At 47.0% G+C, this 22,739-nt stretch overlaps 1 protein-coding gene across 1 annotated transcript in view; it reads left to right on the forward strand.

Annotated features, from left to right (window-relative positions):
• The window catches only part of reln (reelin), a gene marked incomplete at its 5' end in the record, with an annotated part of 110,008 nt that extends 87,545 nt beyond the window's left edge, over positions 1–22,463 (forward strand). Inside the window, 34 exons of the mRNA XM_080842738.1 lie at positions 226–302; positions 913–1,071; positions 1,397–1,591; positions 2,505–2,778; positions 2,900–3,040; positions 3,224–3,401; positions 3,685–3,769; positions 3,951–4,133; positions 4,532–4,700; positions 4,800–4,902; positions 5,025–5,251; positions 5,751–5,974; positions 6,749–6,899; positions 7,670–7,928; positions 8,405–8,654; positions 8,891–9,059; positions 9,566–9,706; positions 9,860–10,037; positions 10,215–10,408; positions 11,790–12,037; positions 12,368–12,522; positions 12,673–12,887; positions 13,329–13,506; positions 13,652–13,827; positions 14,027–14,133; positions 14,248–14,490; positions 15,231–15,406; positions 15,510–15,583; positions 15,746–15,907; positions 16,104–16,261; positions 16,656–16,875; positions 17,325–17,522; positions 17,982–18,080; positions 22,173–22,463. Coding sequence (XP_080698864.1) covers positions 226–302; positions 913–1,071; positions 1,397–1,591; positions 2,505–2,778; positions 2,900–3,040; positions 3,224–3,401; positions 3,685–3,769; positions 3,951–4,133; positions 4,532–4,700; positions 4,800–4,902; positions 5,025–5,251; positions 5,751–5,974; positions 6,749–6,899; positions 7,670–7,928; positions 8,405–8,654; positions 8,891–9,059; positions 9,566–9,706; positions 9,860–10,037; positions 10,215–10,408; positions 11,790–12,037; positions 12,368–12,522; positions 12,673–12,887; positions 13,329–13,506; positions 13,652–13,827; positions 14,027–14,133; positions 14,248–14,490; positions 15,231–15,406; positions 15,510–15,583; positions 15,746–15,907; positions 16,104–16,261; positions 16,656–16,875; positions 17,325–17,522; positions 17,982–18,080; positions 22,173–22,269 — 5,863 coding nt within the window. The 3' untranslated portion in view covers positions 22,270–22,463. The remainder of the gene's footprint in view (positions 1–225; positions 303–912; positions 1,072–1,396; positions 1,592–2,504; positions 2,779–2,899; positions 3,041–3,223; positions 3,402–3,684; positions 3,770–3,950; positions 4,134–4,531; positions 4,701–4,799; positions 4,903–5,024; positions 5,252–5,750; positions 5,975–6,748; positions 6,900–7,669; positions 7,929–8,404; positions 8,655–8,890; positions 9,060–9,565; positions 9,707–9,859; positions 10,038–10,214; positions 10,409–11,789; positions 12,038–12,367; positions 12,523–12,672; positions 12,888–13,328; positions 13,507–13,651; positions 13,828–14,026; positions 14,134–14,247; positions 14,491–15,230; positions 15,407–15,509; positions 15,584–15,745; positions 15,908–16,103; positions 16,262–16,655; positions 16,876–17,324; positions 17,523–17,981; positions 18,081–22,172) is intronic.
• Between the last annotated feature and the right edge of the window lie 276 nt (positions 22,464–22,739).

The following is a 22,739-nucleotide window of genomic DNA, read 5'->3' on the forward strand; positions in this document are numbered from 1 at the left end:
TCTAAGCTAGTATGCCTGAAAACAATGGAAGTTGCAGTGTGTTCATAATAAAGAAATTAGTTTAGCTCCTCAGAAATGCCAGTGAAGGTAGTTCTCAGACTATTCTGTCAAGACACAACTCATGGTGCCTTTTGTTTTGTTGGAGGCTCTTACCCTGAAGTAGTTGATCTAGTCTTAGATGCGGCAGATTTCTATAACCTTGTGTTGTTTTCCCCCACGTTTTAGGCTGGTTCAGTTCTACATCCGCATCGGGTCAAAGAGCCTCGGAGCCACCTGCACTCGCCCTCGCTCTCGTAATGAAGGTACTTTGTTTCATCATGTTGTTGGTCCAGCTGAAATTCCACACCAGTTGATTTCAAAAAGCCCACTTTTTATAAATGCACTTGTTAATGGACGTCAAGGTCCAGACTCCATACTAGGGTCCTCTTCTGCCTCCTAGTGGCGCTCTGAGGCTACTGCAGTTTTCAAGACAACAGCAGAACTGGGTAATGGAGCTCACCGCTGGTCTCCTCTCTCCATTCATCCTGTGGTGTGTTGTTTGATCGGCCCTCAAGGCTGTGTAACAGGGCCAACTCTTTGCATGTTCTATTGAAGTCAGACATGAAAAAGACCTGGGCTTCTTTTTCTCTCATGCCTGTTTTGCTCTGACAGTGCGTCCCTGATCAACCAGTCTGAGACAGAGAGTCTTATCAGTAGCACCAGAGACTCTGGGAGAGATGAGGATTTATTTTTGAAACTCAGATCCTCAAATGCCAGCAGTGTAATGGCCACCACTGCAAGGACATCCTCTGTCTTTTCTGTGCCATGTTGTGTTAACTACTTAATTACTTTCTTCTTCCTTGTTGCAAGCATTTTGTGACCGTTTTTGAGGCGCTAGGTTGATGTCATGCTTTGGTTGTTTTTGCTCTGCAGGGGTGATCGTCCAGTTCTCCACCAATAACGGCATTCAGTGGCAATCCCTGCGGGAGCTGGACTTCAGCTCCTTCCTGGAGCCCCAGGTGGTGACCATCGAGCTGCCCCCCGCCGCCAAGACCCCCTACACCGCCTTCCGCTGGTGGCAACCTCAGCAGGGTGAGATTTGATTTAGACTACCATGGCTGTGCCTCATGTACTATGGGGGAAAACTCCTGTGGAACACATCCTAAGTTTTGTGCCACGGATGGAAATTATTAGTGCAATTTCAGTCCAGGGGATCAAACCCTAATTTGTTGTTTTTAATCTTCATGGGCACTTTGATTCTGCACTTCGGCTGTTTCTCAAACTCCTGTTTCAGTTTATAAGATAATGGATAATGAGTTCTTTATATCTGCTATTTTGTGATCTGGTCAGAGATTATGAGATTCATTTGAATCCACCCTGGAGTCCATGACATTTTAGCCTCCATCTCTCCCTCCAGGAAAGCACTCAGCCCAGTGGGCTCTGGACGACGTCCTGATCGGGATGAACGACAGCAGCAGGACGGGCTTCCACGACAAGTTTGACGGCACGTCGCCCCTCAGACACAACTGGTACCGCGTGCAAGGGGGCGAGGTGGCCATGGACTGCCTGTCCCTGGATACGGCCCTCTCCTTCAACTCTGAGACCAGCGACAGTAAGCCCACATCACCTCTTCATATCTCCCTCTCACAGTCACCCGGTATGGCCTGATGCCCCCCCCCACACACACACATACATAAACACTCACACTCTCACACCTTGTTCCCACTGCATTACACTGATCTAATATAGCTGTGGGACTGGAATGGCTTAAATGTTTTATATTTTATTACAATTAATGGCCTGGACGAGAAAGATGGAGACCCAATTTAATCTTCTCCTTTGGCATCCATGGCTGCAGGTTGTGAATAATTAATGGGTGCAAATTTAATTTAGCGCCTGCGTTGTTATTCATTTTAGGATCAAGCTGTGTGGAGTTTTATTTTGTGCAAATATTACATTATATTAGGGATCATCAATTACTCTGGCCCAGCGAGTGCAATTTGGGACAGCATCCATAAATACATAACCCCCCCCCAGTTCCCAGACAGGGGGTGAGGCCGCTAAGCAGTGGATCTTCTGATGTTTACTGAAGTCACATCAATCAGAAGGAGCCCCCTCTAACATTTTAACACCACCTTCATTTTGGATTGGATTTATCAGCAAGATATCGGATTTAATATTTGCTTTTTTTAGAGTTTCTTGTGATATGCCAAGGACCGGAGAGAAATGTTTAATCTTGAGTAATTAAACTGTATTAAAAATTGTGGCAAGTGGCAAGATTTTCTTTCCTAGTCGTTTGAAGTAAACTGTTTTCACATCATTAGGCCCATCTTGCTGCATACCTCTCATTACAGTATGGTATTTGGCTTATGATGAATTAATGTTCACGCTCTTTCAGTATTTATCAGCACTTTAAAGAGAAGTCATAAATAATAAATCAGTGATGCTGCTGCTAATGTCAAGGTGATGAAGATCACGATGATGATGATGATGATGATGGTGATGATGCTGTCTCTTCTCCTCAGAGAAACCCCGTTATGCGGAGAGCTGGGACTATGAGGTATCCGGCTCGTCCTTCCTGCAGTTTGACCTGAGCATGGGCTGCAGCAAGGCGGTGAGCCCAGCCCACGGCGTGCGTCTGGAGTTCTCCACCGACTGCGGCCGCCACTGGACCCTGCTGACGCCGGAGTGTGTGCCGCCCGCCATCGGCTGCTCCAGCTACACCCAGAGCTCTGTGTACAGCGCCCCTCAGTACGCCCGCTGGCGGAGGGTCACTGTCTACCTACCCAGCGCTGCCAAGTACGTTTCTGTGTGTGTGTGTGTGTGTGTGTGTGTGTGTGTGTGTGTGGCATTTGTTTGCGTCAGGCTTTGGTGTTTCCTCCTCAGCCAGTGTAATTTAACTGTGTGTCTGCCACTCCAGCTCTCCGAGGACGAGGTTCCGTTGGATCCAGCCCCACTTCACCCCTGGGGCGGATGGCTGGGCTCTGGATAACGTGCTGCTGGCGCCCGGTTGCCCCTGGATGTGCTCCGGACACGGCCTGTGTGATAACGGACACTGTGTGTGAGTGCCGCCCTCTCTGCTCTCTATGACACTACATGTGCCGAGGGGCACACTTACAGGCGTATGATCATGAAACCGGAGATGACCTCACCTTCTTCTTCCCTTCCTTCCTCCCTCCCTCCCTCTTTGTCTGTCTCTCTCTGCCTTTCTTTCTTTATCTCTCCATCTTTCTGTCTTTCTCAGCTGTGACAGGGGTTATGGCGGTGCCCACTGCGTGCCCCTGGCTCCACTGCCCTCGCTGCTGAAGGACGACTTCAATGAGAACCTGCAGCCGGAGCAGTGGCCCGAGGTGTACGGGGCAGAGAGGGGCACGCTGAGCGGGGAGCCACTCAAGTCTGGCACCGCCCTCATCTTCAAAGGGGTGAGCGCCCACTACATCACACATCCCATAATCCACCTGGGAGAATTACTGTGTGAATGAACGTGAGGAGGCAGAAACGCAACAAATTAAACTAATTATTATCACTTATTATTTGTAGTATGGTCTTTTTAAAAGGTCTATAGTGACCTACACTGCCTATTGTTTCTGGCTGAAGAGCTTTTCATATTGTTTGGACATGTTGATACTTTATGAAGTGTGCTCCTGTATTTCTACTAAAATAATGTTCATCCTGTTCCTGGTGTGATTCTTTCCTGGGTCACAGGATGGTCTACGGATGCTGGTGTCACGAGATCTGGACTGCACCAGTACACTCTATATCCAGTTCTCGTTCAAGTTCATCACCAAGGGTAACTACATCTCATTCTTAGCGCCAATGGAACACTAAATTGGGTGAAATAATTTGTCACAAATGGCACAAATATTTGTGTTTTCCCTTGTGTGTTTCCATGCATGTGTGTGTGTTTACGTGTGTGTGTGTGTGTGTGTGTGTGTGTGTGTGTGTGTGTGTGTGTGTGTGTGTGTGTCCAGGCGTGCCGGAGCGCTCCCACTCTGTCCTGCTGCAGTACTCTGTGAACGGGGGCATCAGCTGGCTACTGCTGGATGAGTTCTTCTTCCCCACCTCCACGGACACACTCTTCCTGCACCTGCCCCTGCCTGCCAGTGCCCAGACCAACGCCACACGCTTCCGCTTCTGGCAGCCCTACAACAGTGGTGAGTTCACACACACAGCACGTCCATATGGCACACAGCTATGGGTTGGGATTACTCTAATACAGGCAAGTCATCTATTCTCAGAGGGATTGTACCTACAATATGATGTACATGATGTGCTTGAAAATTGTGTAGAGTTTATTTGGAGTTTGTTATTTATTTCAGGTTATTTTTAAAAGATCATCTCATTTGTCATTGAATTGTCTGGGGAAGTACAGGTTTCTGTCAATGCAAATTGTAAAAAGATCAAAATATAAGATACATTTCACCCAATCTTACAGGTTCATCCAGTGAAGCTCATAACCCTGGGTTTGTCACAGGCTCTTACAGTCCCTTATGTTCTAGAAGTTTCTATCTTAAGTACTATGTTATCCCTGTGTGTGTTTTGTCTTCGGCAGGTAAAAAGGAAGAGGTGTGGGTGATCGATGATCTCATCATTGATGGCAGCTCCCTCAATAACCCACCTGTCCTATCGGAGAGCTTTGAGGGCGGGCCTCAGGAGTACAACTGGCTCTTCTACCCAGGGGGCAACACTGGACTCTACTGCCCCTACCAGAAGGGGAGCTTGTGAGTGCACTTTCAGGTTTGAGGGAGAGGGACTGCTGCTAGTAATTGGTAGTAGTATTCTTATGTTTTCCGTGTGTTTGTGTATGTTTGTATGTACAGGCAGGACGACTCGGTCATGGTGTTTTTGTCCAGTGAGCTTGGCGAGCACTCCATCACCACCAGGGACATAGATGTCAACGAGAACACAATCATACAGTTTGAGGTACCATAGACACACATGCTTCAGTCCTGAAGTTTATTGCAACATTTTCTCCCATCTCACATAATAAAATGAGATTCATCTCTCACCCCCTCCCTCTCTCTCTCTCCCTCCCTCTCTCTCAGATTAACGTGGGCTGCACGGCGGACAGCTCCTCCTCCAACCCGGTGCATCTGGAGTTCTCCCGGGACTTTGGTGCCACCTGGCACCTGCTGGTGCCCCTGTGTGCGGGCGGCCCCCACCCCAGCTCCCTCTGCTCCACCGAGCTGCACCCCGCCAGCGTCTACTACCCTGGCACCACGCAGGGCTGGAGGAGGGAGGTCATCCACTTTGGCAAACTGCGCCTCTGTGGGTGAGTAATGCCATATCTGTCGGGTGAAACAGGATTTTTCAAGAAGCATTTTCAAACCATTCCTTGCCCATCAAACATTTCCCTTAATAATTGGAATAGAGGCCCCACACACGGGTTGTATATGCATATATGTGATATGTTTTATAAGTCACTTTTGATAAGGGTGATATCAAATAAGGAACACAGGATAATTATATTGTTAGCCTAATAATTGTAATAGAGGCCCCACACGGGTTAAATACATATGTAATATATGCATATATAATATATGCATACGCATATGTATGCATATGTAGTCCTATAAGTCACTTTAGATAATGGTGATCTCAAATAAGGAAACCTTTTTGGCCATATTTCTATATTAGATGCAGGTTTACTTTTGTATCTTTTGAGTACATATACTAATTTGTTCTCTACTCCAAGTGCACTAAGTCTGTGAAATGCGGCCCACACGTCTGATTGCAGTCCATGTTTCATCTCGCCCCACTCTGTTCCCCAGGTCAGTGCGGTTCCGCTGGTACCAGGGCTTCTACTCGAGTGGCATGACCCCTCCAACTTGGGCACTTGACAACGTGTACATTGGGCCGCAGTGCCAGGACATGTGCAACAAGCACGGGGCGTGCATCGGGGGAACCCACTGTGAGTGCGACCCGGGCTACTCCGGGGCCGACTGCTCCGAGCCCGAGACGCCCAACCCCGACTTCCTGAAGGAGGACTTCGAAGGTACAACGCGCAGCTGCTCACAAAAACGCCACGGGAGTATGTGTTTACTGAGTGGTGCTGTGGTGAGAGTGGGCATGAACCAGTGGTGCTGTGGTGAGAGTGGGCATGAACCAGTGGTGCTGTGGTGAGAGTGGGCATGAACCAGTGGTGCTGTGGTGAAAGGAGGCATGAACCAGTGGTGCTGTGGTGAGAGTGGGCATGAACCAGTGGTGCTGTGGTGAAAGGAGGCATGAACCAGTGGTGCTGTGGTGAGAGTGGGCATGAACCAGTGGTGCTGTGGTGAGAGTGGGCATGAACCAGTGGTGCTGTGGTGAAAGGAGGCATGAACCAGTGGTGCTGTGGTGTTTGTGATGCAGGCCTGGGCTGAAATAGCAGCACCCTTTGCTTTTGCTGCTTGCAAAGCCACTGTGCCTCCTGAGACATAGCCCTGACACACTTCAGACACAGTGAATGGATGCAGCAAAGACATGCCTGACTACTTCATGTCCCAGGCCTGTGGAGTGTGTGCAATGCGATTGCTGCCCTATGCTGTTCGATGGCTTAGTTATTACGTAATCACTCGGTCTCTTTTGTTCATATTAAAATCTATCAAAGTTTCCCTATGCATACATAACTTTGTTGTAGTTTTTACTGGTACACATACTTCAAATATTACACTTAATTGTAGGTGTTACAGGAGTTTATTTTAGTTTGATTTACCTTTGGTGCTTTTGTGTGCGTGTGCGTGTGCGTGTGCGTGTGCGTGTGCGTGTGTGTGTGCATGTGCATCAACAGGAGGAGTTTTGCCTGCCGAGCGCTTCTCATTGCTGAGTGGAGGGAAGCCCTCTAGGAAGTGTGGCATCATGACCAGTGGAAACCACCTCTTCTTCAGTGAGGACGGCCTGCGCATGCTGGTCACGTCAGACCTGGACCTGTCCAACGCAAGGTGCTCAATACACACACGCACACAGACACACACACAGACAGACACACACACACACACACACACACACACACACACACATTGATGCCCTCGTGGGGTTATCACTTATAGACTCAATTCAATCACTTCCGCACCCATCCTGTCATCTATACACAATACACCCCCTCTCTCTCATAGGCATATTTCCTGATTCTTTTCCACATACACACTCATTCAAATATATATATATGGGCTGCTTTAACATAAACACACACATGTACACCATCTTTCACTCCCACATGCCACTTTACTCCTTCACTGCTGTTTGCACTACATTTGCAATATTGCACCACCCACACACTTGAAGTGTCTTTGTCTCTGTGTCCAGGTTATTATGTTTAAATATGTTCAGTATAGCTAAAAATATCATGTAGGTATGTTTATCTGTTTAGTATCTGTTTAGTATGTGTATTTATGTTTAGTATGTGTATCTATATTGTATATTTATTGTTTATCTAGTAGGTCACTACTATGTCTTTTCATATTTTTTATCTAATATTCAGTACTTATTGTTAAGTTATGTTATATCATGTTGGAGTACTTATATGTTTATATGTTATATGTTATGTCTTGTCATGTTATGGTAGTGTGGTATGGTGTCCTGTCCTAAGAATTTCAGTGCCCAGTCCAACTCTGTTGTTCTGTGTACCTGACAATAAAAGACTTGACTTGACATGTGCACTCAGCAGCATGTTGTTTTCTGATGAATCCCCCTCCCTCCCTCTGCTGTGCAGGTTTGTGCAGTTCTTCCTGAGGCTGGGCTGTGGAAAGACGTCCCCAGACCCGCGCTCTCAGCCCGTGCTGCTGCAGTTCTCCGTGGACGGCGGCATGATCTGGACCCTGATGCAGGAGTTCCTCTACAGCAACAGCAGCAACCAGGCGCACCTGGTGGCCCTGGAGATCCCACTCAGGTCCCGCACTCAGGCCACACGCCTGCGCTGGTGGCAGCCGTCTGAGAATGGTCACTTCCACAGCCCCTGGGTCATCGACAAGGTAAGACGACAGCCCTGCCTGCTACTGGCTAATTTGGATTGTATGATTTTGTTCTCGAAGGGTTATTTTTCGTCTCCTTTATTGTATGCGACCAAAATCCATTATATCTGCCTAATCCACTAGTGTTTTTGCTTAACTCCCAGTCTTTGAGGACGTATAATGTATCTCATTCCCTGTGAGGGATTCATATGCGCTGGCATATTTTTAGCCAGACAGCGGGTTACTTGTGTTATTTGCCAGTTGTGTTTGTGTATGTTTGTTTGCTTTCATATAATCCCCAGAGCATTAGGTAAACAGTAAACACATACTTGTGTATCTAGCAATAGGGCATTATTTGAAGTAATCCCCACAGATTAGCTCAAGGTCAGACAAAGGTTGGTTCAATATTTACATGATGTGAGGCATTATATTAAACCTGTGTTGTGTGTGTGTGTGTGTGTGTGTGTGTGTGTGTGTGTGTGTGTGTGTGTGTCTAGGTGGTGGTGGGTGGCAGTGCCAGTGGCTGGGGACCTCTGGAGGATGACTTCTCCTCCACAGATGGGCGCTCATGGTTGCTGCACCCCGGTGGCACCCGTATGCCCGTGTGTGGCTCGGACGGCGAGGCCTTCGCCTTCATCGAGAAGTCCAACACGCGCTACGGCGTCACCACAGACATCAGCGTGGGCCAGGACGCCTTCATCCAGTTCGACTTCTCCGCATCCTGCTCAGTCACCAACTCCTGCTACTGTGAGCATCTCAGTCTCATTCTAACAGCCCACCACAACATCATATCACACTCAGCTTTGTTCTTTAGCATCAGAATGCACATTCATGAGGAGCATATAATAGAATAGAATGAAATTATTTTCATTTAGATTGAAATTGTTTACATTACTGACAATAATTTAGTTTTTTTTAAGTCAAGACAAAGAAGGAATTTAATGACTGTTGATGTATTTATGTGTGTGTGTGTGTCTTTGTAGCAATTGAGCTGGAGTACTCCCTGGACCTGGGTCTGTCATGGCAGCCTCTGGTGCGTGACTGCCTGCCCACCAGTCCAGACTGCTCCTCCTACACCCTGCAGAGAGTGCTGGTGTCAGACACCTACAACAAGTGGGGCAGAGTGACTATCCCCATCCCCTCCTATGCCAGGTACAAGACATACACACACACACACACACACACACACACACACACACACACACACAGCCACACACACACACACACACACACACACACACACACACACACACACACACACACACACACACACACACACACACATACATACAAAGGCATGGGCACAGAAACACACACAGACTCCCTCACAATCAAGCATCTGTACAACTCCAGTCTCTACAGTCTCTCAGATACAAATATTCATTCATGCCAGTGAATACTGCCATTCACACTGCACACTCATTAGCTGGAGCTCTTCATTAAGCGCTCTTTATTTGCTTTCAAGATTTGATAGAATTAAACTTGATTTAAATACTTGGATAGTAATGGACCATGATATTGGATTGAAGATATTGACCATGACTGGGTCTTTGACATCACAAATGGGCCTTTTGAATGTATATTTTTTTATATATTTACACACTCATACTTCATACCGTAAGACAGCCTTTTGCATGTGACCTTTCTGTCTGGTTCAGGTCCCCAGCCACACGCTTCCGCTGGTTCCAGGAGGCTCCTTTCGACAAGCAGCAGACCTGGGCCCTGGACAACCTCTACATCGGAGACGGCTGCCCCGACATGTGCTCTGGCCACGGACGCTGCAAACAGAGCTCCTGCGTGTGAGGGACCCCTTCTGTCCTGTCCGCCCTCTCACATGTTTTAAGAGACAGTTATGATATCCAAACTGTGGTTGTTACACTATTACTTTGGACGTGTCGATAACATATTTAAGTGTTAATGACCTGATTCATCTCCGTTTGCCCCCCCTGCAGGTGTGACCCAGAGTGGGCGGGTGAGTACTGTGATGAATCTCTGGTGCAGCTGCCCACACAGCTGAAGGACAGCTTCAGTCGTGCCCCCGCCCTCACCCACTGGCACCTGGTGACGGGGGGCAAGCTGAGCAGCGTGTGTGGAGCCGTGGCATCAGGAGCTGCGCTGCACTTCAGCGGGGTAATAAGCGGCAGCTCTCTTTGTCTTCTGTAGTCACTCAGAATGTGGAGTATTATTTAGTAATGGCTGCTTGGCTTCTGCAACATGTTTGTGTCGTCTATGGAGACAAAATGTGTCGTAACCTTTGCCAAACCTTGGCTTTGATCTCTCAGGTAATCTTTTTTTGTGTGTGTACAGAGCTGCACACGGCAGCTGGTGACGGTGGATCTGAACCTGACGAACGCTGAGTTCATCCAGTTCTACTTCATGTACGGGTGCATGATCCCGCCTAGCAACCGTAACCATGGCGTGCTGCTGGAGTTCAGCTTGAACGCAGGCATCACCTGGAGCCTGCTGGTGGAGATCTTCTATGACCATTACAGCAAGCCTGGGTAAGGACCAATCAGATCACCTCTAAGACAAGAAACCCATTTTGTTTATACATTTGTGCACATGAACACCCTTAATGTCCACTCCCACAATTCTCTTTATATGGCTTAAGACACACCTTAAATTGGTCGGATTAGCTCATACACCTTCCAGGTAAACCTGCCCATAGAAGGCGTGGATATGGATGAGCATGAAATTCTCTTGCTGCACATCTTGTGGGATTATGAGGGGAATTTAGATCACACATATGTTCAACATTAAATTATGAATAATATGCTAACTGAAGCAAAGGTTAAATTAATATATTTATATATTCATGTATGGATTTATCAGTCATGCATTTCTCCATTTTGCAATCCGCACAGTGCACTGCTTAAGTAAAGAAGGAATGAATCATCCAGGCCATTATAAATGTATCAGCGGCAAAAGTATCCCCTTTAATTGTCATGTCAGTAACCAGCATCTCCATCCTCTGATTTCTTAGCTATATATGGTCACTACACCAAGATCAGTTTGGGAAATACTAGGGGTGGGGGAAAAAAACGATTATTCGATTTTAATCGATTCTCTCTAAAACCATTCTCTCTCGATTCAGAGGAGTTCATAATCGATTTTTTTTTACACATCCATTTTATGTTGAAATGCAAGCTGCATCGATTATTGGATTGTTCATAGAAAGCCAAAATTGTGACAAGGAAAAGCTTTTTCTCTAATAAAAAATAGAGAAGGTAATTCATCTGTTGATTTTCTTTAATTATCAAACACAAAGTAGGAAGTGTAGCAAAGACTCTGAGTAGCAAACTCGAATGTTTTAAAAGTCGAAATGGATTGATAATCGTTTTATCGGTTTAGAATTGATAATCGTTTTTTTTACACATCCATTTTATGTTGAAATGCAATTATCGATTGATTATCGATTATCAATTTGAAACCGATAAAACGATTATCGATACATTTCGACTATTGAATTATTTGAGTTTGCAACTCAGAGTCTAAAATCACTTCCTACTTTGTGTTTGATAATTAAAGAAAATCAACAGATGAATTACCTTCTCTATTTGCTTTATTAGAGAAAAAAAATGTAATGGTCACAATTTAGATTTTCTATGAGCAATGCAATAGTCGATGCAGCAGCATTTCAACATAAAATGGTGGTGTTAAAAAAAAAAAAAAAAAAAGTTTTTATTTTTATTTACAGAATCGATTTAAAATCGATAATCGATAATCGATTTAAAATCGAATGGTTGACCTCTGAATCGATTTCGAATCGAATTGTTAGGTGCCAAGAGATTCCCACCCCTAGGAAATACTCACAGTATCAACACTTCTAATGTTGTTGTACTGTTTAGCTGCTGACGGTGTGTATCTCCTCTCCACTGGCAGCTTTGTGAACGTGCTGCTGCCCCCTGCTGCACGGCAGGAGGGTGTGCGCGTGCGCTGGTGGCAGCCGCAGCATGACGGTGCCGACCACGGGGACTGGGCCCTGGACAATGTGCTGATCTCCGGCTCCGACTCCCGTGCCCACATCTCAGACACCTTCGGCGGCGTGGCCCTGCCCAACCACGAGAGGGCACCAGCCGATGGGACGCCATCCAGCCGAAGTCCCACAGAAGAGATCGAAGCCAGCATAGGTAAGTCCATGCCCTATCTTTCTCCTCCTCTTTATTATACAAACATTATTTCAAAAATGATTAGGTAGATAAAGAGTAGTTTGTATACAACATTATTTTGTGGCCAAACCTGCCATTTAAAGAACTGGTACAGCCTTAAGCCATGAGCTGCTATGGTGCTCACTTCACGAAACCGCTCTTAAGCTTGCCTGAAGGCTCCTGTCTATTTAAATGACAAATTATCTTTATTAGCAAACTATCAGGCAGGGTAAGTACAGTGTCTTTAGTCTGAAACACGTGACACAGCTCATCTCCCTTCCCTCTCTCCCTCTCTCTCTTGCTGTCACACAGTGGGTGATCATTGGCTCTTCTCAGAGGACTGTGCAGTGGAGCGCTTCTGCAACTCTCCTGATGGGGTCATGGCGTGTGGTAATGTGGACGGCAGAGAGGTGTACGCCATCACACACGACATCATGCCTGAGAGAGGCTGGGTCATGCAGTTCAAGGTTACTTTCCATCCTTATCACCTCCATGCAGCTCTGCTCTGTATGCTGTATGGAGACAAATAAACCGTGTCAGATTGTCTTTATGCTTTACTAGTTGAAAGTCCTCCCAGCCTATGCCAACAGTTTGTGTATGTGTATGTGTGTCTGCAGATTGCCGTCGGCTGCTCGCTGCCCGAGAGACACGCCGAGAGGCAGGTCCACGTCCAGTACTCGGTAGACTTCGGCGTCACCTGGAAGTACCTGGTGCCTCAGTGCCTGCCAGCCGACCCTCGGTGCGGTGGCCAGGTGTCCCAGCCCTCCGTCTTCTTTCCTGCCGACGGCTGGAAGCGGGCCGTGTACCATCTACCCGACAACCTGGCCGACACGTGAGTGGCCCCTCTGAGATGGGTTGTGACGGGATCACACTGACACTGCATGAGCAGTACATGTGGAGTGGCCCAGTGGAGCAGCTGAACACAAGCACAGAGCTCTTATGTTTGAAGCTAGTGAAGCCACCAAGTGTATTTACCAGAACAGTGTTGACACCCATGAAGACAAGCACTAGTGTGTTATTGCTCTGGACTCGTGTTGCAAGGTGTGATTCACTCGGGATATACAGTATTGAGCACATAGTGCTATGGCGAAAACCTGAAGAACAAAAGTACTGTCAGAAAGAAAACAATCAAGGCAAACAGCCCACAGTAGACAAAATGTAATTTAAGCATAAAATGTTTGGGAAATGGTCCTGTAAATGTATGTTGTTTTGATGATGATGATGATGATGATGATGATAAAGTGTGTGTGTGTGTGTGTGTGTGTGTGTACAGGTCGGTGCGTTTCCGCTTCTTCCAGCAGCACTCAGACATGCAGTGGGCCCTGGAGAACTTCTACATCGGGCCAGCGTGTGAGAGCCACTGTGGGGGTCACGGGGACTGCTTGGACCAGCGCTGCCTGTGTGATCCCGGCTTCACTGGGCCCAACTGCTATGCCAGCGCACCCCTCAAGGTACCCAGCACTCACCATGCACCAGTCGCAGAGATCATCGGTCATCTTCAGTGATCAGCAACAGTCTGTCTTATCTTCTGTCATCCTTTTCTCTTCTTCTCTTATCTTCTTCTGTTTTTCTCTACTCTACTCTTCTTCTATCTAGGCCTCTCTGAAAGAGCGCTTTGACTGGGAGGGGACCCACGGGTCCCAGTGGCAGGTCCTTGAGGGCGGGCGGCCTTGCACAGACTGTGGGGTGCTGGTAGAGGGCACGGCGCTATACTTCAGTGGAGCTGATGCCAGGCAGGCTGTCACAGCGGACCTGGATCTCCGTGGATCCAAGTCAGTCACCCTCCTCTAAATGCAATTTGGTTCAAATTATTTTGTTTTATTTAACACACCACATTACTATAATGAAGTCTGCCAGAAGGATTGGTTTACAGATATTGTAGTCTTTTGTCACGTTGTTTACTTCTCTGTGTAGTAACCAGCATCTCAGATGCCATGTGGTTGAGCATGATGTCATGTTGGTGCTTGGCAGGTTTGTGGAATACTGGGCCAGGATTGGCAGTGAGGACAACATGACCATGTGTCACCGGCCCACCTGTCGCAGAGAAGGGGTGCTGCTGGACTACTCCATTGACGGAGGTGGGCCCCTCTTAAAACGTTTACATTAAAAACACATTAATACCTTTTAAGAGACGCCAGTAAACAGTTGACAATTGTTTCTATCTATCATTTTTCTCTCCTTCTGCTCGCCAGGCGTGTCCTGGACCCTGTTGCATGAGATGGACTATCTGAAGTACGTGTCAGTGCGGAGGGATTACATCGTGCTGCCAGAGGGGGCGCTTACCAACGCTACTCGCTTGCGCTGGTGGCAACCCTTCACCGTCTCCTCAGGCCTGGCCACGCCCAGTCTGGAACGCGCCCAATGGGCCTTGGACAACATCCTGGTGGGAGGCTCTGACATCAATCCCAGCACTCTGTTGGACACATTTGATGATGGTAATGTTCTATATATGTCCTTTATATGATGTCATTTGCACCAGAACTTTTTTGATATTAAAACATAGTTTTGCATGGTAATGGTTTTGCATGGTAATTCCTGGTCCAGGAAAAAGAAGAGTACTTCTGTGCCAATGATCCCTTCCTTTACATTTCAGTTTAGGGAGGACATGGACATGTTTGTAGTAAATGTGTAAATAATTACATCACTGGCAGGGATACTTCATGGGAGCCATGGTGAGGGGGAAGAGCAGGGTGAAGTGGGGAACATGTCCTGATCTGCTTTGTGTTGGCTGCTCAGGTTCTTTGGTTGTTGTGCTGCTTTGTTTGCCAGGTTTCCTAGGTGTGCCTCTCTTTAGGTAAACCTGAGGGAGAAAAGAAAATCACTTAATTTAGCAAACATTTAAAAAATGCCAACCTGTACCATACCAAAAACACAATATCACTGAAACTGATGACACATAATGATAACTGGTTTAAACCATTTACAGGTCATGACTTACACACTGAATAGATACCTAGATGTTTTGTAGAGCAAAAGCATTTTCAAAATGTGCAAAACAAGTGCACTGCACAAGTGACCAGATGATGTGGAGGTTCCCTCTAAATGTACGATGTAAAAATGTTCTTCAATTGTATGTCTCTCTCCATCTCTCTCACTCCATAATCTCTGTGAACATCTCTCTCTCTATATATAATCTCTCTGAGCATCTCTCTCTGTCTGTTGTTCCTCCCTTCAGAGGGAATTTCTCATGAGGAGAGCTGGAGTTTCTATCCCAATGCCGTCCGTACTGCCGGTTTCTGCGGCAACCCCTCCTTCCATCTGTACTGGCCCAACAAAAACCAGGATGGAACCCACAACATCCTGGCCACTCGGGAGCTCATCGTCCAGCCAGGCTACATTCTGCAGTTCAAGGTCTTTTACCAGTTGGCTTGTTGTTTGAAGAAATCCATTTGTTTAAGGCTGTAAGAAACCAGTAGTAACAGTCTATTTTAAACTTGTCTTTGCCTTTTTGTAGATTGTGGTGGGCTGTGAAGCAGACACATGTGAAGACCACCATTCAGTTCTTTTACAATACAGAAAGGATGCCAGGTTGGTGTGCATGTGAATGCATGCGCGTGTTGTGTTGTGCTGTGTTGTGTTCATGTGTGTTTTTGTGTGGGAAATGAAATCAAACTGAAAATATATTGTACCCTGTTATACCTTGCCTCACTCAGTGTGTTTGGCCTATTCCCTCTCTCTCTGTGGACCCAGGTCTGACTCATGGCAGTTGGTACAATCCGCATGCCTCCCCTCCTCTGTTAACAACGTGGGCTGCTCCCCCTTCCAGTTCCATGAGGCCACCATCTACAGCCCAGTCAACAGCTCTGTATGGACCAGAGTCACTGTCCAGCTCCCTGACCATGTATCCTCTGGGTAATGTCTCACTTTACTTCATCTCTCTCTCTTTCTCTTTCTTTCTCTCTCTCTCTTTCTTTCTCTCTCTCTATCTCTCAGTTTCAGTGTCTTGCTCTCTTCGTGACATAATGTGTTGACATAATATGTTGCCAGTGTCATTTGTTTTCCCATGATGCCAACCATATGAGCTGCTTCCTGGTTCTTCCCCTCACAGAGCCACGGAGTTCCGTTGGATCCAGAAGGAGGGCGCCGGCGAGAGGCATGGCTGGGGTGTGGACCACGTCTACATTGGCGAGGCGTGCCCGAGCCTCTGCAGCGGGCATGGGTACTGCACCACTGGAGCTGTGTGCATCTGTGACGAAGACCATCATGGTGGGCAGCTCACCCTGCACTGTTTGCCCAACTGAGGATCACCCATAGGCTACAGCACATGTCCACATGCTACGCTAACGTTACTGAAGTGACAGTTTCACACTCATCTACCATCAATGTTAACCATGTGAAATGCTTGGTATTTCTGTGTTGATGCTAGCTGATGTAAACGAATTACAGCATCTGAATGACATAAAAAGATGACAACAGCCATTTTTGGCTGTCTGAGCTCATATAATCCCTTTAATATTCCCTCCCATCCCTCCTATTTCGATAAAAAACATCATTCACTTCTGTTCCTCTCTCTCTTTCTCCCTCGCGCTCTCTCTGTCTCTCTCTCTCTCTCTCTCTCTCTCTCTCTCTCTGTCTCTCTCTCTCTCTGCACCCTCCTCAGGTGACGACTGCTCCCTCTCCAGCACTGACCTGCCCAGCTCGGTGAAGGACAACTTCGAGTCGGGTACGGTGTCCCAGGAGAGCTGGAGCCGCATCCAGGGCGGGGGTGTGGGCAGCGGCTGCGGCCAGCTCTCCCCTCACGCCCACGGGGACTCCCTCTACTTCAACGGCTGCAAGATGAGGCAGGCCGTCACCAAGCCCCTGGATCTCACCAGAGCCAGGTACCACGTGCCACCAGCAGAGGGCGAGACTAGAGAGGAGAAGATGGTTCATTTGGGACAGTGTTTCCTGTCGTAGATCTGTTTTTAGTGCACTGAGGGAGTGGCTTTTTGTGATGGGTCAAATGCTTTGTGGTGTCACCCACTGATTAGGTTTGTTAAGCGCATCGACTCCGTTTGGGGAAATGAGCTCAAAGTAGCTGTGAATGAGATGCAGTTCAATTCAGATTTGTCAAACTTTGGAGTAAATGGTGTAAATCTATAAACTAATTCATTTCCTTCTCCCCATGTTTCACCAACTCATTTCTTCTTCCTGTCCTGGTCTCTCTTTCCCCCTTCCTACATCTCTCTCCCCTCCTCCATTTCTCCTCTCTGCTCTCTCCCTCCTTCCTTTCTTCTCTCATTCTCTCTCTCTCTCTCTGTATCCTTCCCCCTGTGTGCCCGTCCTGCAGTAAGATCATGTTCGTGCTGCAGATTGGCAGCGTGTCTCAGACGGATAGCTGCAACACGGCGCTGGAGCAGGAGGACACGGTGGACCGGGCCGTGCTTCTGCAGTACAGCGTCAACAATGGGGTCAGCTGGCACGTCATCGCCCAGCACCAGCCCAAAGACTTCATCAAGGCCCAGAGAGTGTCCTACAACATCCCTCTGTGAGTGACGACACAGACACAGACACTATAACTATAACTACGGCTCTGTGTTTAATATTTTTTCCCCAGAAGGTTGCCTTTATAATGCCACACTCAGACTGATAACTACAGGTTTAAAAGACCTGTTTATGTTCAGGAAATGTACACACAGTACCCCATATTGTGGGTCATGTAAAGGAGGATGTCTAGTAAATGGATCAGCTACTTTTGAACCAAGAGATACAATTTAAACGTTTTGCCATAACATGGTCTACAGTCGTTTACTCCTTGGTCTGGCTGTCTGTCTTTCTCTCTTTCATTCTCAATCCTCTTACTGACACATTCACTGTGATTCACACTCCTTTATATCATCCTGTCTCTTTCTTTCATCCTATCTCTCTCTCTCTCTCTCTCTCTCTCTCTGCCTGTCTGTCTGTCCCCCTGTCTGTCTCCCTGTCTGTCTGTCTGTCTGTGCTGCAGAGAGGCGCGTGTGAAAGGGGTGCAGCTGCGGTGGTGGCAGCCCCGACACGACGGAGCAGAGCATGACCAGTGGGCGCTGGACCATGTGGAAGTCGTCCTGTGAGTACCTTCCCCAGCACAACCAATGACCAACCAAATGACCAGCCTACAGCACAGTACAGTACAGTACGACTGGTCTGACTGCTCATCAGGGTTCCCCATTACTCCAAGAAATGTCTGTCCAAAATACATACAAACAATAAACATACAGGACAGAACATGAAGTGTATACTTATCTATGAACACCTCCTCACACAAAACACTTTTACACAGACATGCTCACAGTTCTTCAGGTCTTCAACATCTATCTACAGATAGTTACATTCGCATTCAAAATCATCAATCAAAGTCAAATCAATTCAACGCTCAATTGTATGTTTTGTGTGATTGTCCTCAGTTCATCTATGTTAAGTGTTACTCTTCACTAACAGGAAGAATAACTGTGTGTGAGAAGTATTAGGAGACTACGGTGTTCAAAGTAGTGCAAATTAGAGCATTCAGATACTTGGAATAGGAGAGTAAGCTTTTGCCTCTATGAAATGCTGCTAACGCTCTTCAAAAATATACAGCTGCGATGAATTGCATTGTCATTTCAGAGTTATTAATTAGTGCATCACTTCTAGTCAGGTTTTCAGGTTTTTGATGTTTTCATGGACAGTATTTAAGGGTTTTGCTAAACTTGGAGTCTCAAGAACTGCAAGCTCCTTTATGTTATCTGCACACAGTAACCCTTTTGACCATGTTTCACAAACCCACACACAAACAAAAAGAGCACAGTCCCTGTCCTGCCTCCTCCCCCACCACACACACACACTTCCCTTCCCACTCTCCCCCCTCTCCTCCCGTTGTTCTAACAGTGTCAGCTAGACACCAACCATGTTCCAGATCCTCACTCTGCTCTCTTTGATCTGTGTTCTGTCCATCACTCCTCCTCTCTCCCTCTCACTCCTCTCCTCTCCTCTCCTCTCCTCTCCTCTTCAACCTTCTTGTTTTGGTTTCACTTGCCTGGCCCTGCCCACATAACGCTAACACACTAACCTGTCTGCCCGAATGGCACCCCGTCTTCCTCCTCCTCCTCCTCCTGCTTCTCCTCATGCGCCTCTGCCCTTCGCCCTCATGCTCTTTGGCCAACTCTCATGGCTCCTCATTAATATCCTTCCTGTTATTCATCACCCTGCACTTCTCTTGTCCTACATCCTCTGTCTGTCCCTGCTGAAATGGTCCTCTCTCCTCTGATCTCATGTTGTGTCTCTTTGTCTCATCTCTCTCTCTCTCTCTCTCTCTCTCTCTCTCTCTCTCTCTCTCTGCAAATGGATCCTTTGGCTCTATTCACTCTTTCTGTCGCAAATGTGTTTGTTTCTCACCATCTGTCTGTCTGTTTGTTTAATGGTCACTTTCATTTTCACTCTGCCACCAATGTTCTCCCATTTCTCTCCTCTCTTTCGTCCACTCAACCTCTCGCTTTACATGTCTTCCAAATACCATCTCCTGCTCCCCATTTCTTTCTCTCTGTTGCTCTGTTTCTTCTCCTTCTCTCTTTATACCTCTTTATCCTTTTTTCTTCTTCTCTCTTTCTTTCTTTCTCTCTGACTTTACTTCTTCTGCTCTCCTCCCTTCGCACCCCAGCCTCCCCAGGCCGGGGTTCTTGCCCCCCCAGACCTTTCTGCGAGCCAGCAGTCCCCTCCTGCCCCTCCCCTCTCGCGCTCTAACCTTTGCTCTCTTCTGTATTCTGCTCCCTCTGGCATGGCTGTAGAGTCAGGTAAGTGCTCCGCCTCATCCCGGAATGCAGCCCCCTCCCCTCCCAACCCCCCTCCTCCTCCTCCACACCTGTCCCAGACCAGTCCTCCACCTCCTTCATCACCACCACCACATCATCATCATCATCTGCCCCTCCAGACCCACCTCTCTTGCACCCCTACGCAGAGTCTAGAGTCTCCAGATGGCATAGCAGCTTGTAGGGCCAGGGTAGACTCAAGGGAAGTCCATGGTGTCCAGTGTGGCTAGGGGTGTCGCACTGCGCCAGAGATGATTCATAAGAAAATATGTCAAGTGTTCACTCCTTGCAACTAAAAAAAGCTATAAGTGAGTGCCGGGGGGTGGGGTGGGGCAGGGGGTGAAATATGTCCAGAGTTTATGTCATTTTGATTCATTTTTGTTAGCCTCCAGTAATCTGTACAAGTACGTTTTTCTAATCTCAAAAAAAGATGACTAAGGCGAGCAGCTTTTGTTGTTGTTGCTGCTTCGGAAAGAATCTGAAGAGACAATATAAACCAATTTCGTTGTGTATCTAATGCACAATGACAAATAGAGTCTATTCTATGACTTCCTCAGCAAGAATTGCTGCAAAATGCAGCGGAATTAATTATACAGTGTCAAGTGAACCTCTCTGTAAATCTAGCATTAAGACTACAGTCTTGCAATAGATAAGTTGTTTTTTTATGATTGCTTTGTTGGAATACCCAGTGGACAGACTTAACCTCAACATAACACACTAAAGGTTAAGTTCTGCTCACAGTATCGAGAGGATGTCCGTACAGCACAAGATTCATACATGTTTCAATGGCACCCTGGTCTCTGTTTGTGCTTTATTTATGTGGAGTTTCCTATCAGTGTTTGCTTTCAGTTTTATGTCACTGTGGTTGTGATTATTTATGTGTTGACTTGGTTGGTGTAGAAAGTCTTTTGTCATTGTAATTATTAACTGATTTGTTTGTGAAGAAAAGCAGATAACAGTAATAGCTAAGGATGTAATAGTATCGTAATTGCCAATCATCTTCTTAATGCATTGAGATCCTTGACAGAGACAGCTTTTGTAGCAAGGCAAGGAAAAGCTGCTGTTCAGACACTTACACACCAAAGACTAAGCTCAGTCATGGCTAGATGTCTCTGAATGTGTGGGTCCATGCCCATTTCCCCATGTCTAGCCGTCACATCACCATAGTGAGAGAACACAGATCTTTGTCCAACTTCCTGAAGAGCGTCCACTGGCCTGTAAAACATGGTGGCCATGTGACTGAAAGCTGTGTTACCCACCATCCGTTCACTTTAGTGCCCCATCAGTCATCTGTAGAGCGCAAGCATCCAACATCCCCAGGAACCCATGCATGGCTTCAGTCTCCCCGCTGATGTTCACCTCCCTAGCCAACACTATCGCCCAATGAGATCCATGGCCTCTTTGAGCGTCATGGTGGAGTTTGGGCGGAGAGTTTGCCATTGTCCTCTCCTTCCAAGGGGAGAAGACAACAACTAAAATGGGCAGAAACACCCAACTTGGCCAGTCCTTCCCCCACCAGCTCCCCTCCCCCCCCCCCCTCCCCCAAAACACCTCCATGTCCCCGCCATTTGTGTCCTCCACCCCAACCCCCACCCCACCCTTCCCACCCGCTTTGCAGAGGCCCACGTGCCTGCCCTGGCTGCACACCTGGCTCACTGGCTCCGCCCTGTTGGATGGAAGAGGCAATGACAGGCTAAGCAAGAGCGAATCTCACCATTTTTTGTCTTGTTCTACTGTTTCGTTACCCTTTTTGCTCCTGGTGTCTTTTCTGTTACAAGCGCAACGTCTTCTTTATTTTTAGTCTGTTCTGTTTTATTTGTATTTGTCCCCTATTCTTACCCCTGAGTGATGGCTTTTCGGTGAACTCTGACCTCAAACACTCAGAGACCAAAATCAGAGTTCAGGATAAAACAAAAGAAAAAGCCTCTGAGATCACAAGGCTGTCCAGTGTCTTTGTGTTTTGTGTTATGTGTGTCGTTCTGCTTGCTTGCTGTTTGCTTCAACATGTAGCACACAAAATGAGCTCTATTGACACACAGGGGCACTTTAATAACAGATATAAGAAGATGAGCCATTTCCTAACAGCTCAAGTCATAAAAGGCAAATGTACAACATGATCTACCTGTTTGGAACTATGTCAACAGATTGAATTGAAGTCAGATTCCAATATAATCAGATGATGTGAGTGTTTGAGGTTTGGGTTAAAAATGGCCTTATGGCTGCTAGCATGGGTGTCTTAGATTACTAGTTAGCTTTGTGTGTAGAGTAGAGTGGATGTCTGTGAGTGAACGAGAGAGTGTGTGTTAATCCAGATTGGTAACCATGTCTCATTTCCTCTCCTCCTCTCTCCCTCTCACCCTCTTTCTCTCTCCCGCCAGCACCCGCAAACAAAATTACATGATGAACTATGCCAGACAGACCGGACTCCGTCATTACTACAACAGGAAGAGGCGGGCACTGAGACAGCGAGCCTAAACCGAATAGGTCAAAAAGCAAGGTTCTGACCTGCCAATCACACATAAACCTGCACACCACATCCTTTCCCTGTTGACATAGCAACTACGCCCTGTCGAATCCCACCCACCAGTGGATTCCAGTCAGCCTTAGACCATCCCACCCTCTCTTTGACAGACACATGGGCCATCCAATCCGTTTTCAGCTGCAGCCAATCAAAGCCTTCTAAAGGAGGCTCACAGGAAGGAGAAGAGCAACAACAGAAGTGGCCATTTTGTTTACCTTGTTCATGGACTCTCGAGTTTGTTTTTTATTGATTGTTGCTGTTGATATTTTTATTTTCCCTATTCAAGTTGTGATACTACCCCCTATCCCCTGGCTCTCCCCTCTCACCCTTCCTCCTAACACACTGTGAAGTTCTATGAAATCACTGATGATGATGATGATGATGATGATGATTAAAGTTATGACGAAGAAGATGTGAGAGCTGT

The sequence above is a fragment of the Sprattus sprattus genome (assembly GCF_963457725.1).
Source record: "Sprattus sprattus genome assembly, chromosome: 7".
Lineage (NCBI taxonomy): Eukaryota > Metazoa > Chordata > Actinopteri > Clupeiformes > Clupeidae > Sprattus > Sprattus sprattus.